The sequence below is a fragment of the Lichenostomus cassidix genome, chromosome 3 (assembly GCF_008360975.1).
Source record: "Lichenostomus cassidix isolate B80296 chromosome 3, HeHo_3.0, whole genome shotgun sequence".
In the NCBI taxonomy this organism is placed as follows: Eukaryota; Metazoa; Chordata; class Aves; order Passeriformes; family Meliphagidae; genus Lichenostomus; species Lichenostomus cassidix.
Genome location: NC_139483.1, coordinates 4642615 through 4657792, shown reverse-complemented (window position 1 = coordinate 4657792; position 15178 = coordinate 4642615). Strand labels below are relative to the sequence as shown.

Here is a 15178-nt window from a genome sequence, read left to right as displayed (position 1 = left end):
AGGGGATTTTTTTTTCCCTTCCCAGAGCGGCTGCTCCAGCATCTTTCAGACTTCCCGAGGTTGGAATTTGCAGAGAGAGGCTCTTCTGGTCTTGAAATACAACTTTTATTTGGGATAATAATATTTGGGAGCTGAAAAAAATAGCTGGAATGCTTCTGCTCCCCTTTGGTGGGCACAGCTGGCTCTAGATGTGCTGCCCCAAAATCACCATGTCTCACCCCTGAATATTTAACCAAAATTGTAGGATTCTTCCTTTTAGTCCAGATTTAGAATCCATTTATTCCGGCCTGGGTAGATGATGCTGAGCCCTGTGGGGCACCAACTCCAGTGCTCTACCTGTGCTGATGCGGCTAATTAGTCCTAATTAACCCTAACGATTGTCCCCAGCCACCACTACCGCGCCCTTGGAGCCTATTTCAGTCCCGGAGCTGGGGGAATGCTGTTTTCCAGCCCTTCCCTTGGATTTATCTTATTTCCCTGATGATGTGGACCTTTGTCCCTGCTCGCCTTGCTCAGGTGTGTGAGGCCCAAGGGAGATGTTCTTCCCGTAAGGATCTGAGGCTCCTACCCTGGGAATCCCGCGGGAATCCACGCGAGTGTTCTACCTGAATAAACTTCATTCTTTCCAAGGGTTGCTGGCACCGGAAAAAGCCGAGCCCCGTGTCCTGAAAAGTCCTGCGAGGCAGGGAGACAGCCTGGGGAAGGAAAAAAAAATACAACTTTTCCCGGGAATGTATAATTAAACTTCATCGAGGTGATTCTGACAGACGCGTCTTCCCTTCGCCCGCTACGTTTTTATTACATGGCTGTCTTTGAACCACTTGATCCCGGTTTTTGTCACGCTCTGACCCCACCCGCGACTCCAGGGAACATTTTGGTCCCGCCCTGGGGCCACAAACTCTTGATTTAATTAGGAGTGTCGTTAATTACTGACGCGCGGGGCCGGTTCCCCTCACACACACCCGCCGCCAGGGGGCGCTGCCGCCAGCGCGTGAGGCGGGGATGGGGGGGGTGGCTATGACGCAGCGGCGGGAGGGAAGGCCCGTTCCCGCTCCCGGTGCCCGTCCTGCTTCTCGCCGGGCGGAAGCCGCCGCCCTTTTCCCCCTTTCCCTCCCTTTCCCTCCCTTTTCCCCCCACCATTCCCGGGGGGACGCCGCCGTCACGTGACGCCGCGCGGGGCACGTGACGCCGCGCGCCGCCAGGCCCCGCCCCCTCAGCGCGCGCACGGCGGCGGCGGCGGCGGCCGAGGGGAAGCGGAGGAGGGCGGGGCCCGCGCGTGACGTCACTACGGACTTGATGGGCGTGGCGGAGGGGCCAATGAGCGGGCGAGACGCCGCGGCGGCGGCCAATGGCGGCACGCGGGGGGCGGGGCCAGGACCTCGGCGGAGGTGGAGGAGGAGGAGGAGCGCGGCGGGCGGCGGCGGCGTGAGGGGACGCGGCGCCATCGCGGCCCCGGCGGGCGCGGAAGACGCTGTGGCGGCGGCGGCGTGTGCGGGCCGCGGGCGCTGAGCGAGCGTGTGCGGGCAAAGCGCCGGGGGCCGCTGCCGCCGCTGCTACCGCCGCTGCCGCCGTTCTCCTCCTCCTCCCTCAGCCGCCGCCGCCATTTTGTGCGAGTGCCTCGCGCGGGCGCCATGTTTGTAAGGAAGAATTAGGGCCGCCATCTCCGGCCAGCAGCACCTCCCTCCCCCCGTGTGTGTGTCCTCCCGCTCTCCTGTGCCCCGGGGCTGCCGCTCGAGCCGCCGCCGCCGCCACCGCCTCCCCGCAGCGCCCGCGCGGGGCGGCCGGGCCCGGGCGCTGAGTGCCCGTTAGTGTCTCACTAAGTAACCGTGAGTGCAAACCTTCATCATCTCTCCTCACTGAGGGGCCCGGCCCTCCTCCTCCTCCTCACCGAGCCGCCCCCAGCGCGGCCGTGCGCGCCGCCGCCGCCGCCGCCTCCTCCCGCCGCTCCGCACCGCGGGCAGCGGCGGGGCCCTGCCTTCCTCCACCTCCCTCCTCCTCCTCCTCCTCACCACACCACAGCCAGGCACAATGGCCTTTGAAAGCCTGTTCTCCAAACCCCCAAACCCAGTTCTTGACCCAAACATGCCCGACTCTGACAGGCAACATGCAGGGGACGAAAGGTCGAGTAACATTCTTCTCTCTCTCCGCTTCTCATAATGGTGGTACTTAGTGGGGTGATGCTGGTAATGATGCTGATGATGCTGATGATGATGATGCTCTGTTAATGTGCCTGAGGGGGTTAACGGTATTTTTGGGGGGCAGGTCACCTTCAGGCTGGAGCGGGATGGTGGTGGTGGGGAATGCAAGGAGGGGAGGGGGGTGTCACTGCATTAAAAGTGCAATTTTTTAGCAAGGTTTTAATTTTTCCTTTTGGAATGCATGCGTTTTTACATCTTCATTGATTTATTCTGGCTGGGAAGGGGGGCTGTTTGCCATTCTTTCCATAAATTGCACTTTCCAGGGGGTGTCTGTTGAATGTCACCATTGTTCTGTGTCTCAGGCAGGAAAGGGTGCTCCGAGTTGGGCGGGTTTTTTATTTTTGGCTGTTTTTGTTGATACCACAATCTCTCACTAGAGCCATATTTAACGTCATTTTCTTGCCAGATTCCACCTTACACATTTAACTGGATCTTTTTTATGCAGATTAAGGGCTGACTGACGTTATCTTTGCCACCTCTCAATCCCCATGCGCAGAAACCCAGAGTCCTGTTCCTGGTGAAAGGACCTCTGTTCCTCCCTCCCTCCTTCCCTCCCTCCCTTTCTCTCCTGCAGCTGCTGGAAATTCAAATCCTTTCTCCAGGCAGCCCTGGCCTTCCTAACTAGTTCCAAAAATACCGTGCCAGGGTGGCAGTTACCAGTCCTTGAGCCTACATCTACTCCGAGCATTCCTGACACAGCTGCAGGAGTTAAAAACGCTGAGGTTTTGGGGTTCCCACAGCTTGGCCTCCCCCCCACACAGCTCCACAGCCCTTTGTGGTACTTCAGATGACCGGAAAACACTGGGAAAAAACAAACAGACAAAAAAAAAAAGGCTTGTGGGTAAATACAAGTGTTTCCTTCCTGGAGAAAGAGTCCCAAGTTCTGTGTTATAAATTGGGAAATGGTCCCAAAATGCTCCTGGGATTTAGTGCAAGGGTCAGGGCAGAGCCCAGAGCTGCTGGTGCTTGTTTTCCTCTTTCTTCTTGTCCTTGGGAAATGCTCCTGGGATTTAGTGCAAGGGTCAGGGCAGAGCCCAGAGCTGCTGGTGCTTGTTTTCCACTTCCTGGTTGTTCTTGGGAAGTGATCTCTAAAGTAGGCCTGGGGTTTAGAGCAAGTTCAAGGCAGAGCCCAGAGCTCCCGGTTCTTGTTTTCCCCTTCCTGCTTGTCCTTGGGAAAGATGGAAGTTGTGTCATGCTCAGTTTTCCAACCAGAGTGCACACCAGGAATCCACCGGGATCTCTGGAGCTGTGCTGTGGAGTTCCTGGAATCAGGCTGTGGCTTTTCACTGTTTCAGTGTTTCAGGGATTGAAAATATCCAGGGTTTTCAAGTCCTTGAGGACAGGCCCGAGTGAGTCTGGGTTGTGCTGGGAGCAGAGCTTTTCCAGCTTGGAGTTCTCATCCTCTCACCAGCTGTTTCCACCAGTACAACCAGTTCTGACACTGGTAATTGTGAAATAGAGCCAATAAGTGCCACCTAATAACCTAATTAATTGTAATTTACAAGTGTTGCTTCCTATTTTAATTTATGAGGTGAAGAGCAACAATAAACACGACTTGGGATAGGGTAATTTATACTTTTTATAAAACTTTTGCTGTGTAAAGTAAGTAAATTCACTTCAAAAAAGGGCCAACCCCTGGTTTTTGTGTTACATCAGGTGTGCAAATGTTGGACCAGTAGAACCAGTTCATTGCAGGGAACACCCATGCTGGGAACCTCACAATTCCCAATCAATTTGTGCAGCAGGAATTCTGTTACTAGTTTGATTTGAGCTAAACTGCTGAGTTATAAAGAAATTACTTAGTAGAAAATAATAAAAAATCCCTGTCTGGCCACACTTAGAATATTCTAACTTGGAACATTGTTTTAATCGTGGTTTATCCAAAGTCTTGGATTTTATTGGTGTTTTTGAACAGTAGAAAACAGCAAAAAGCCCTTTCAGTTCACACTTTGAATATTCCGACTTGGAAGGTTGTTTTAATGCAGTTTTCTCAAGCCAGGAATGCTTTGAATTCTTTAATTATTTTTAGTTAATTCCTGTTACTGACATTGTTTTTGTGATGAAGGGTCTGAGCCTTCCAACACAGGGGTACTGGAAAGGTTTATCCTGCAAGGATTTAGTGAGAATTTCTTGGTTCTGTGTGGGTAAATCCATGGCAGGGGAAGGAAAAAAAGTTGGAGGCAAATTTATTTACACACAAATCAGTGCCAGATTTCCCAGAAAATAACTTGGCATTCATTTACTTTCACTTTTTTATTCCTCCCAACAACCCCTCTGGTTTTATTTGATTTTCCCATTGAAAATTCACTGTTATTTGGTATTATTTTCCTTATGAATTCCTAATTTCTTTAGCAGAACCTTAGTATCAAAATTTGGAGAATTTTAGCTCTTTAAGGTGTTACCTTAGGGAATTCTAACCTAAAATTATTATTAAATCAGACCTTTCTTCAGCTGTGAGTCAAACCCAAAATTTAAAGACTTAAATAATGTTTGAGGGTAAAGATTCCCAGAATATTTCAGAAAATTCATCCTGGGTTTGGATCTTGGACTTAAGGAGCTTCTGGAGTAAATCTTCTTTGGGCATAAAGAATTCTATTTTTAAGGATGACCTGAAATAAGGTCAAGGAAGGGGAGTTAAAATCCAGGTTTGAAGGTTAGAAATGAAATGAAAATACCAGAATTTGGGGTTTTTGATTCTCCCGTCCCAAATACTTGTGGAACTGCCCAGGCTGCTTTCCTCTGGAAGACCATTTGGCTTTTGTGCCTTTCTGATTCATTTCGGAGATGCTCTAGGAATCCATTCAGACAGTGGGAATGTTTTCTGGGATTGTTTTCACATACCCATCGAGCTCCAAGTATCTGGAGATTGTGGAAGAGGGAGGGAACTTGTGAGAGGGGGAGGTTCTGCTCTCCCTTCCTGGTGCACAGCTCCACTTTGGGATTTAAATGGGAATAAAAGCTTCTAAACCAGAATTCCTGCCCTGGCACTTCCTTGAAAAATAACTTATTTTCCAAGAAATTGTGCATTTTTGACCATTGTCTTTTCATTCCATATTTATCCACTTGTTGTGGGGTTTTTTCCTTTTTTTTTCCTTTCCTTTTTACATTCTTGAAGCCCAGTGCTTGCAAAATGCTCGGATGTTGTGGAAAGAATTTAGGGATTAGAGGACTTTCGTAATCTTCCCTCTGCTGTGCAATCCAGAGGGTTGTATTACTGAGATTGGTTTACCTGGAAAGTTACTCCAGTCCTGGAGTCATCCCAGAAGTGGAAATCCATGATTAATCCATGATCCATGAATGTAATTCCCAAAGGAACTGGGAAAAGGGAACAACTTTGTTCCCAAGGAGGATTTTCAGTAGATATTTTATGGAAGAGGATATTTCAATTGATCCTTGAGGGAATGAGTTTAACTGATATTGTCAAAACATAATTGGATTTTTGGGATAGCTGCAGGTGTTGCAGGAATATTAATATTCCAGTCGTACTTTATTAATGTAATTCCAGGAAGTCCCAGGACATACAGCAGTCATGTCTTCTCCCTGACATATCCATTTATCCCAAAAATCACAGCTTGGGCTTGCTTTGGACTTCTTAACCGCTTTTTTCCAGTGACAGGGGAGCTGGATAATAACATTGAATTTTATTGTCTTCCTGGTTTTCCTCCTCCAGGGAAGATGGAGAGCTGGAAGATGGGGAGATAGATGATGCAGCCTATGAGGATGTGAAAGAACATGGCTCAAAAGGGGAGGATAAACAGAAAAATGATAAAGGCCACCGTAAATCCCGGAAAAAACGCAAAAAAGAGAAGGAAAAGAAGAAGTCCAAAAGGAGAAGACGGGACAAGCATAAGGTTAGGAAAAAAATGCAACATTTTGGAGGTGCTGATTTGATTTATGGGTGTCCAGGATGAGAATCCAAGGAATTGGAGAAGGAACTAATGTGGTTTTATTACCATTAAGATTTAAACTGGTCTTATATCTTCAAAGTTAAGCCCAGCTCATGGAAGCTGAACCAGAGGCATTTGAGAGTATTTAGTGTAAGAGGCACAATGTAAATTTATCACTGTTGTGCTAATTGTATTTACGGAAATAAGATGATTCCCTTGAAATTCCCAGCTATTTTGTTCTTTTTTCCAGCATAATTCCCCTTCCAGCGATGACAGTTCTGACTACAGCCATGACTCCGACATGGAGCGCACGGAAAGGCCCCACAAAAAAAGCAGCAGCTCTTCCTACAGGGATTATGATTCCTCCTTTAGTCAGGTAGGAAGTTGGAACTCATTCCTCAGGTCTTCTGTGAGGTGACATTCCAAAAATATAAACAATGTGGGTTTGGAAGAAGTTTGGCTCAATCCCAGTGCCCGTTCTCCTGGATTTCTGGAAGAGCATCTAGTTCTCATCTCCCTGAGGAGACTCCCAGATGTAAAGCAGGATCTGTGGCAGAAAAGAAGCCTGGTACCAATTTTTCCTCCATCAGGCAGTAGGAATTAAGGAATCTTTACTATTAAGAAATCTTTATTATTGCCTGCACTGGATTTAGACTGGACTAAGAGGAAACAGCTCCTGAAAAACCACGTTTCCATATCTAAAGTTGATTCTGCTTTTTGGGAGCTCAATTTTCCTGGCTTTTCTGAGTCTGTAAATCAAAATTAGTAATTTTTACTGAATAACTGACTTTGTCTGTATTATTGATGCTTGTTTGGGCAAATCTGGTAATGAAACAGCCCCAAAAATGGATCTTTAGAGCAGTTTGGAGGGATGGGGTTTGGAAATACAGAGTTGCTTCCTAATGCAATCCCTTTCCTTACAGCATGGACACGTGTCAGGGAATTACATGAGTTCCCAGAAAATGCAGCACAAAAAAAATGTCAAAAGTAAGGAATATGACGACTACAGTCATTACAGTGATGAAAACTTTGGGAATTACAATGAGGAGGAAAAAGACGAGGATTTTGCTGACCAGCTGAAACAGTACAGACAAGCTAAAGAGACTTCCAGTGGGGATTTGGGACCTCCATTCCCAAAGGAACCAGTGAAGAAACAGGGGATGAAAGGGATCCAGAAAGGTAAGGGAAGTTTTGGTGGTGTTTTGGGGTGAGGGAAGCTGCCAGGGATGGCTTCCCTGGAATATTTGGGCTGGTTAGAAATAACATTCCCAACAGCAGAAAGGGAGGGATTTAATTTATTCCATTTGTCTCTCTTTGATACCGTGAGAGAACCATTTCCCCTTAATTTCTGTGATCCTTTAAAGAGGTCATCCCTATTTTCCAGGCATTTCCCAACGAGGGAACAACTACAACGTTGGAAGAGGGCGTGGAATGCAAAAGAAATTGAAGCGCAAAGATCGTGGGAGGGGCAGAGGTGGTAATAAAGGATCCGATGGCTTCCATGAGGTACCTGGAATTCACCTCCTTATTCTAAATGTCTGGATTACCAGTGCTCCAAACAGGAGCTGATAAAATGTGGGATTTTTTTTCCAGGATGGCAAACCAGTGAAGAAATGGGTTAATATGAGCCAGGAGTTCATCAACCAGCACACGGTGGAGCACAAGGGCAAACAGATCTGTAAATATTTCCTCGAAGGGAGGTGCATTAAGGTAAATATGATCCCTTTCAAAAATTAATTTTTAGCTGATTTAAAGCAAACTTGGGTGTTGAAACCCTGTATTTTGATTTCTGATATGCTGAGGATTTATAGATGGAATTATTTGTGGAAGAACATCCCCTTCTGTTGCACATTTTGAATTAAATTCTATGAAAATTTTGTGGTTTTATTAATATATTCAATTAAAACATCCTAAACTTATCCTGAGAATGGTAATGTATTGATGACATCAAATCTTCCAAGTCTGGAATCCCCAAATAGGCAACAGTTTCTGAATATATCAAATTATTTCCTTCTAATCTTGAAACTTTGAAGGAATTTCTTTGTGCCGCTAAACAATTCCTCTCTCAAAAATGGGATTTCTTGGAAAACACAATTCAATCACTGAATGCTTCTCACTTTTATTTGGTTCCTTGGGATTTGGAGGTGGAATTTTCTGTCTCTTTCCCGAATGGCAGAAATAGAAGTGAAAATTACTGGAAATGTTGTGTTTATTGCTGCCTTTAAATACCTTTGGCTCGGATGAGTATTTGCTGCCACCTTCAGTTTTAAAAGGGACTGAAAGAGCACTTGGTGCCTTTCTCAGGAAAATAAATTCTAAAAATATACCTAACCTCCCTATCCAGCAAAATAATCCTAATGGATAGCATAATAATTCAGTAAAATATTATTTGAATGCCTTTTTAATGCAAATTCCCAGGAGAAGGCAGAGAACAGGGATCGTAAGAGCAGCTTGTTTTCTGTCACCACTCCTTTTATTCCTTTGAATTCTAGTCCAGGAATTTTCTCTATGTCCAGACCCCCTTTGTCACAGTTTTCATTGCTTATAATGCAATTTAGTGTTGGTAAAGATGAAAAATTTAAATTCAGCTGAGGAGGATGTTCTTCTTTCACTATGGTATTAAATTATTCAGAATTTCAGATGGATAATGGCTTTTCCTTTTCCTTTTTTTTTTTGTTTTTTTCATTTAATTTATAGGGAGAACAGTGTAAATTTGATCATGATGCAGAGATTGAAAAGAAAAAGGAAATCTGCAAGTTTTACATCCAGGGTTACTGCACCAAAGGAGAGAACTGCATTTATTTGCACAATATCCTTTAAAAAATTAAAATCCAACTGAATTTTTAATTTCCATTATTTTATTTCTATTTATTTTTATATAAATTACTTTTCAGGGTGACTATTTCTTAAGAGACTCTTACCAGTAACTGTGTAGATTTATTACAAGATCATTCTTTTTCTCCCTTAAGAGAAAAAATAGATATAAAATTACTGATTTTTAACATTTTCAAAGATAAAATCCCTGGAACTTTAGATACATTTATCCACACACTTTTAGACTCCTGAGCTGTTCCTCTTTGTCATTATTTTTGAGTTTTCCTCTGGAATTGAGACCTTCTTTTTAATCTTGATTTGAAAACTAAATCCAAAGGCCACAGAAATGTAATTTTTAGGAGATTTTAAAACAGAAATAGAGGTAAGTTGGTTATTAGCTTCCAGAACTCCTAACATAAAGATGAATTCCTGGTGAAGGATTGAGGGATAGCTCCCAGATGGATTTTATAACCTTCCCAAACTGTTAGAAATCCTTAATTCCTTCCTCACATGAATTCCCCTGCAAGTTCTACCACACAGGAGCAAAGTGCTATCAAGGAGATAAATGCAAATTCTCTCACGCTCCCCTGACTGCGGAAACCAAGGAGCTGTTGGATAAGGTGAGATATTCGGATGCGAGGAATATGAGGATGGGGAGAGGATGGAGGAGCCTTTTCAATGTGCTCTGGGAAACCCTGAACTCTGGTTTATTGGAATATTCCCTCTCTAGTCATTGCCCACCAGGCCTTAACAGAAGAGAGATGTGAGTCCAACACTAAAAACAAAAGGAATCTTGGAATAACTCCTGCTCCTGTTTGAAGGAAGTGGACTCATGGGAAATGGTCCCTTCCTGAAATAGAGAAATATTTTTCTGGGTGGTATTTGGTGTCCTGGAAAACAACTCCCAAAAATGGGTTTAGCATTCCTTTGAGTTGGATGTCAATATCCATCAGTATTGTAGAAGATAATAGGAAAGTTGTTTATTTTAATATGAAAATAATACTTAAATAAAAGGCACAAGACTAAATTGAATGGGAATACTGAAAAACTGATAGAATGTTTGCCACATGGCTTTGTTCCAGGTTTTGAATAATGAGGAGGAGCCCCAGAATGAGGATGAGAAGGAACTGGAGGAACTCCGGAAGCGGGGCATTGTTCCTCTTCCCAAACCCCCGCCAGGAGTCGGACTCCTGCCAACCCCCCCAGAGCAATATCCCTTCTCCGAGTCCGACATGGAAAACTACCAAGATCCTTCAGGAGATTATAAGAAAATCCCATCTCTTTTTGAAATCGTCGTGAAGCCCACTGTGGATTTGGCACACAAAATTGGGAAGAAGTAGGTGTTGGAATTCTGGGTAGAACTCTCCTGGATATTTAGAATTTAATCTTTAATCATTCCTGTCAGGATTCTGGGCTAAGTTAAGGGTCTGCCAGATACTTGATACCAGAATTATTTCATGCTTTCCATAGAAAGGAAATTAAGCCTGACCTTCCAGAAGTTGCCTTTGGTTTGGCACCTCCATCGGCAGATGGAGCAGTTCATACCCTGCTCCTAGCTTTTTGTCATTGGCTTTTTCTTGGGCAAAGCTGATGGAGATGAGCAAGTACTGGAAAAGACGTGTTTCTGGCCAAGTTAAGGAATGTGGAATGGGTGCAGTTGGAAAATAGCGGTGCTCCTTTGGGAATTTTATCCAATATCAGGCCAAGTAAGAGTGGAAGAGGGAGGAGAGAGCCAACTGTTAGTGTTAGTAGGTCCAAAATTTGACTCCTTGATTTTCTTCTGCCTCCAGGCCACCAACCTTCTACAACAGCGCATCGCCCCCGAGGCCGCCATTCCAGGGCAATGACCCACATTCCCAGCACATGTACAATCCAGGCTCGAGTCCAGGGCCAGGTCCTGGCATGTCCCAAGGACACAACGGGCCCCCGATGCATCCCGGATCTCCTGGGCATCATCCCTGTGGAGGCCCTCAAGGGCCAGGAATGCCGCAGAGCCCCCCCATGCAGGGCGTTCCCCCAGGATACATGGGCCCGCAGAACCAGACTGGAATGCCCATGCAGGGGCAGCAGGGTGGGCCACCCCTCACCCCACCCGGCATGGGAGGATCCTACAATTCCCCCGGAGTGCAAGGACACATGGTGAACATGCCAAGGGACAATCACTGTCCCCCAGGGCCACAGTACCAGCAGATGCCTGGGGAGTACGATACCATGCAGAACCCGGCTGACTTCTATGACAACTATTATTCCCACCAAGCTGTACATAACTTCCAGCAAGCCAATAATTCCGGAGGTAAGGACATCTTCTGAATGAACTTTGGGTAGAAACTTCCTGCAATGTCTTCAGTGTTCCAGCTTTTTCAGCTGGTGCCGTTCAATTGTGTTGTATAAGTCATGTTTTGCATTAGGTTGAGATGGGATACTGGGAAGAAATCCTTCCCTGTGAGGGTGGGGAAGCACAGGTTGCCCAGAGAAGCTGTGGTTGCCCCATCTCTGGAATCATTCAGGCCAGGTTGGATGTGGCTTGGAACAACCTGGTCCAGTGGAAGGTGTCCTTACCCATGGCATGGAACTGGATGCGCTTTAAGCTCCCTTCCATATGATTCCATATTTATTACAGCCCGTAAACATTTCTTGAGGTGAATAACTGCTAACTGGAGTTTTGTCCTGCAGATGGAGCATGGCACGGAGAATTTTCGGATCACCAGGCTCACCTCATGGCTCCGGAGTCGCATCCAGGAGGGAGCGAGTCGGACTGCATGGGTGGCCACATGGGCCACAACCAGGGTATCAATGTCCCGGATTTCCTGCCGGCCATGCAGAAGGCCCTGTATGTGAGGCTCAGCCAGAAGCACCAACGGGATGGAGACTCTGCCAGCAGCCAGGGCCAGAGGGCCATGAGCAAAGATGAAGGTGAGCAGGATTTGGTGGGAATTCTCAATGTACTTAATGGCCACGATCCACAAATCCATTGACATTGCCTTGCATCCTGTCACCCTTCAGTTTTTGGGAATGTCCAAGCAGAAACTCAGTATTTTCAGCTCTTCTTCCCAGCTTGTTCTGGGATTTTAGTGTAGGCTTAGTCCATCCTAGCTCCAATGAATAATTTTTGGATCTGGTTGTACTTCTAAAAGGTTCTTTGTTTGATAATGAGTTTGGAAAATCCCTTGTTGAACTAGAGAGGTTGTTTCTCGCAGCCAGGACTGGAAATGCATCCTTGATCCTGTTTTTGCAGTTGCACCTCTTGATCTTTTTCCTCTAGAGCAGTATCTTTCCCTCTCTGACACCCTTTAAAATAAAATTCTGATTTCTTTCCTTCCTGAATGTCAACCTCTCCCAGAAACCTTGGGATTTGGGTGATAGTAAGGCAGCAAATTCATCATTTACCTAGATTAAAGACCACTGTAAGGGGCCATTTTACTTTTCCTTCTATCAAGAATCAGATTTTAAATGTGGTTTATTTTTCACTAGTAGTGATAAGGATTGTTTGAAAGCAGATTCTTTTCCCAAATTAACATTGGTGGATATGGAGAGACTCCCAAGCTCTGCTGCATTCTATCTCTACTTCGTCCAGGGATTTTTTGTTACAGCAGTTCTTTGATTAAATGGATTTTTATGATTTTAAATTGTAGTTTTTATAACACAAAGAACGATTAAATATCGGATCTTTACAGTTCGAATTTACAGAGAAGTTTCCTATTATGGAGTAAATGTGTTGGATTGCTTGGGGATTATTTGCTGGAATAATCTAAATTTTGTGGAATTTCTTTTATTTTTAGATGACAATGTCAACTGGTATTCCAGTAGTGAGGAGGAAGAGGGGAGCAGTGTTAAATCAATCCTCAAAACCCTAAAGAAGCAAAGTGAAAACTTTAGGAATCGGCAACAACATTCCACGGAGCAGCACATGCTTGGGATGCCTACAGATCCAAGGCTGGCCAAAGACAAAGGTGTGGGGCCTCAAGCTGCTGACCCAAGACTCCGAGCCTCTCCAAGGCCCACTCCCAGGAAGCCTTCAGAGTCGGCATCCCTGGATCCCCGGCTGGCCCGCGATCCCCGGATGCACAAGGTCAGCGAGGGTGGCCATCCCGGCTCCTCCCTGGCTGGGGCCAAGCTGGATTTGCACCACCCCCATGCTGGAGTGAAAGTCAAGCAGAAAGGGCTGGATGATGATGACGAGGACTCTGAGAGAGAGCTGAGGGAACGAGCTTTCCTCATTCCCTTGGAACCTCTGCCAGGCGTCACGCTACGAGATCCGCGCTCCCAGCTGCGGCAGTTCAGCCACATCAAGATGGACGTGACCCTGATGAAACCCAACTTTGCCAAGCACATCGTGTGGGCCCCCGAGGACTTGCTCCCAATCCCTCTGCCTAAGCCCGACCCCGTCTCTTCCATCAATTTACCGCTCCCTCCGCTCATTGCCGACCAGAGACTGAATAAACTGCGGAATTTGAAGAACGATCCGCATCCCAATGCGATGCCAGCCGATCCCCGGCTTGCTGCCAAGGCCAAAAACAGCCTCGTGGGCCGGGGTGGCTACTTGGATCCATCCACGGATTCCCATGCCAGTAGCTCCAGCAAACTGGGGGATCCTCGCTTGCAAAAGAACGTTGATCCCAGACTCCACAGACTGTCGAGTGGAGATGCTCACCATGGAGTCGGGAAGGATTCCCACCCTCCCAAGTTTGATCCCCGCCTCGCCAGAGCCGCTGCCAGCTCATCCCAGCCCTCGGAAGTCACAACTCCGAAATCCGACCCCGATGCTCTGCCTCCATACGCGCCGAAGTTATCGTCCAGCGGCGTTAGGCTGGGAACTCCTGGCTCCATCCTCAGTGGGATCAGTTTGTATGATCCCAGGGATCACAGCTCATCCTCGGACACAGCTCAGGCCAGTTCGGGAGAGAATGGAGAGAACCAGAAAAAAAGTATTTTGAAAAATTCCAGTAAAAACGAGCCCAGTCTTGCGGAAGATGCATCCCAACAGAAGGCTGCCTCCAACACGGAAAAACCCACGGAAGGATCAGCAGAAGCCGCTTCAGACAAAGCGAACAGCACCAGTAAATCTCAGGCTAAACACTCCAGCGCTGCTCCTGCCGTCCATAATCTCCCAATCCAGGCTCTGTCGGGATTAATCCGGCCGCAGTACAGTGACCCCAGGCAGGTGAGGCAGCCCGGACAGGTAACGCAGACCCCGGAGAGCGATCCCAACGGGGAGTCGGATGATAAATCCTTAAAAGATGTTTTCAAGACTTTCGATCCAACCGCTTCCCCATTTTGTTAGCAGATGGCTTTGGAGTCTTTTTACCGTTGTGGATATTGCAGTTCTCTGCTGTTTTGTACCTGGGTTACCTCTTTTGGCTTTATTTATTTTTAAATTATAATTCCCACCACTTTTCAGCTGCTAATCTCCGAACCACACGCAGTTCTCCAGTACGCTCGAGTGTTTGCAAAGCTGTGGTATTTTCTAGAGAATCCTTTTTTTTCCAATTTCAGGGAAACTAATAATTGACCTGTAGAAAGGAAACCAATCCCCCCGGATCGTGTTAGAGCTGAGAAAAGCACTTTCATTGTAAATAAGTCATGGAAAATCCCCAGAGCTGTATATGTGTGAGCTGCCTCTTTCCCAACCACCACTTAGATCCGATTGCCACATTTGTATAGATCCAAGCAATATTATGTACATTAATTCCCAGGAGAGAGACTGTTCCAGGACTGCCAAACCCCTGAACTCTGATGGAAAACCCCATGGAAATGAATCCACAGGAAAGTGTCGCTCTTCCTTTTCCAATGAGTTGATGTAAGACACGGACAGTTTTTATTCCTGCAGTCAATATTAGTGTAAAAGAGACTATATCACATATTGAGGATGAAAAATGTCATATCTTTTAAAAGTATTTTATTCTATGCTGTACATAGAAGAAATTGTGAAGTACATAACTAGCAAAAGTAACTGTTCAAAGTGGAGAAAACTACGTTGTCTAATACGAGAAAAAAAAAGGTTTTTATTTAATTTTTTTCCACGCCTACACGATTGGGATTTAGTGCTCCAAGTTCCATTGTGGTGTTCATGTATTTCAACGTATTTTTGTATTCAGCTGCTTAATTTGTATTGCTTTTTTTGTATGGCTGTAACTGCAGTACTTGTATTCATGGTGTCTCGACGACATTTTTAACAAAACAATTAAAAAGGGTACAGTTAATTCCTGGTGATGACTCCATGTGCATACGGTGGCAGCTGGGATGAGGTGGACTAAAGCTGGGTTTTTTGGGATGGTTTGT

At 46.0% G+C, this 15178-nt stretch overlaps 1 protein-coding gene and 1 long non-coding RNA gene across 3 annotated transcripts; one reads left to right on the top strand and one right to left on the bottom strand.

Annotated features, from left to right (window-relative positions):
* Positions 1-83: 83 nt before the first annotated feature.
* On the bottom strand, positions 84-1111 carry LOC146438902 (uncharacterized). The gene is made up of 2 exons (XR_014850539.1): positions 803-1111; positions 84-695 (listed from the first exon to the last, which is right to left on the bottom strand). It is a non-coding gene; the product is annotated as an uncharacterized LOC146438902 (long non-coding RNA).
* A 279-nt stretch (positions 1112-1390) lies between these two features.
* ZC3H6 (zinc finger CCCH-type containing 6) lies at positions 1391-15099 on the top strand. 2 transcript variants are annotated; one of them, XM_085054110.1, is made up of 12 exons: positions 1391-2120; positions 5869-6049; positions 6336-6461; positions 7009-7264; positions 7470-7591; positions 7679-7795; positions 8783-8896; positions 9412-9519; positions 9982-10235; positions 10690-11192; positions 11573-11812; positions 12679-15099. In XM_085054110.1, exons 1-12 carry the CDS (start codon positions 2029-2031, stop codon positions 14178-14180), a joined length of 3615 nt encoding a protein of 1204 aa, XP_084910236.1. In that variant the 5' UTR covers positions 1391-2028; the 3' UTR covers positions 14181-15099. The 2 variants fall into 2 exon arrangements, with proteins under 2 accessions (XP_084910236.1, XP_084910237.1); XM_085054111.1 differs by having other exon boundaries at positions 1392-1826.
* The last annotated feature ends 79 nt before the right edge of the window (positions 15100-15178 follow it).

Bases quoted from the DNA above. Each gene is read 5' to 3' on its own strand.
- ZC3H6 (XM_085054110.1), top strand. From the start codon at position 2,029: ATGGCCTTTGAAAGCCTGTTCTCCAAACCCCCAAACCCAGTTCTTGAC. The intron at 10,236-10,689 runs GTAGGTGTTGGA...TTCTGCCTCCAG, and splicing joins GCACACAAAATTGGGAAGAA to GCCACCAACCTTCTACAACA. The intron at 11,813-12,678 runs GTGAGCAGGATT...TTTTATTTTTAG, and splicing joins GGCCATGAGCAAAGATGAAG to ATGACAATGTCAACTGGTAT.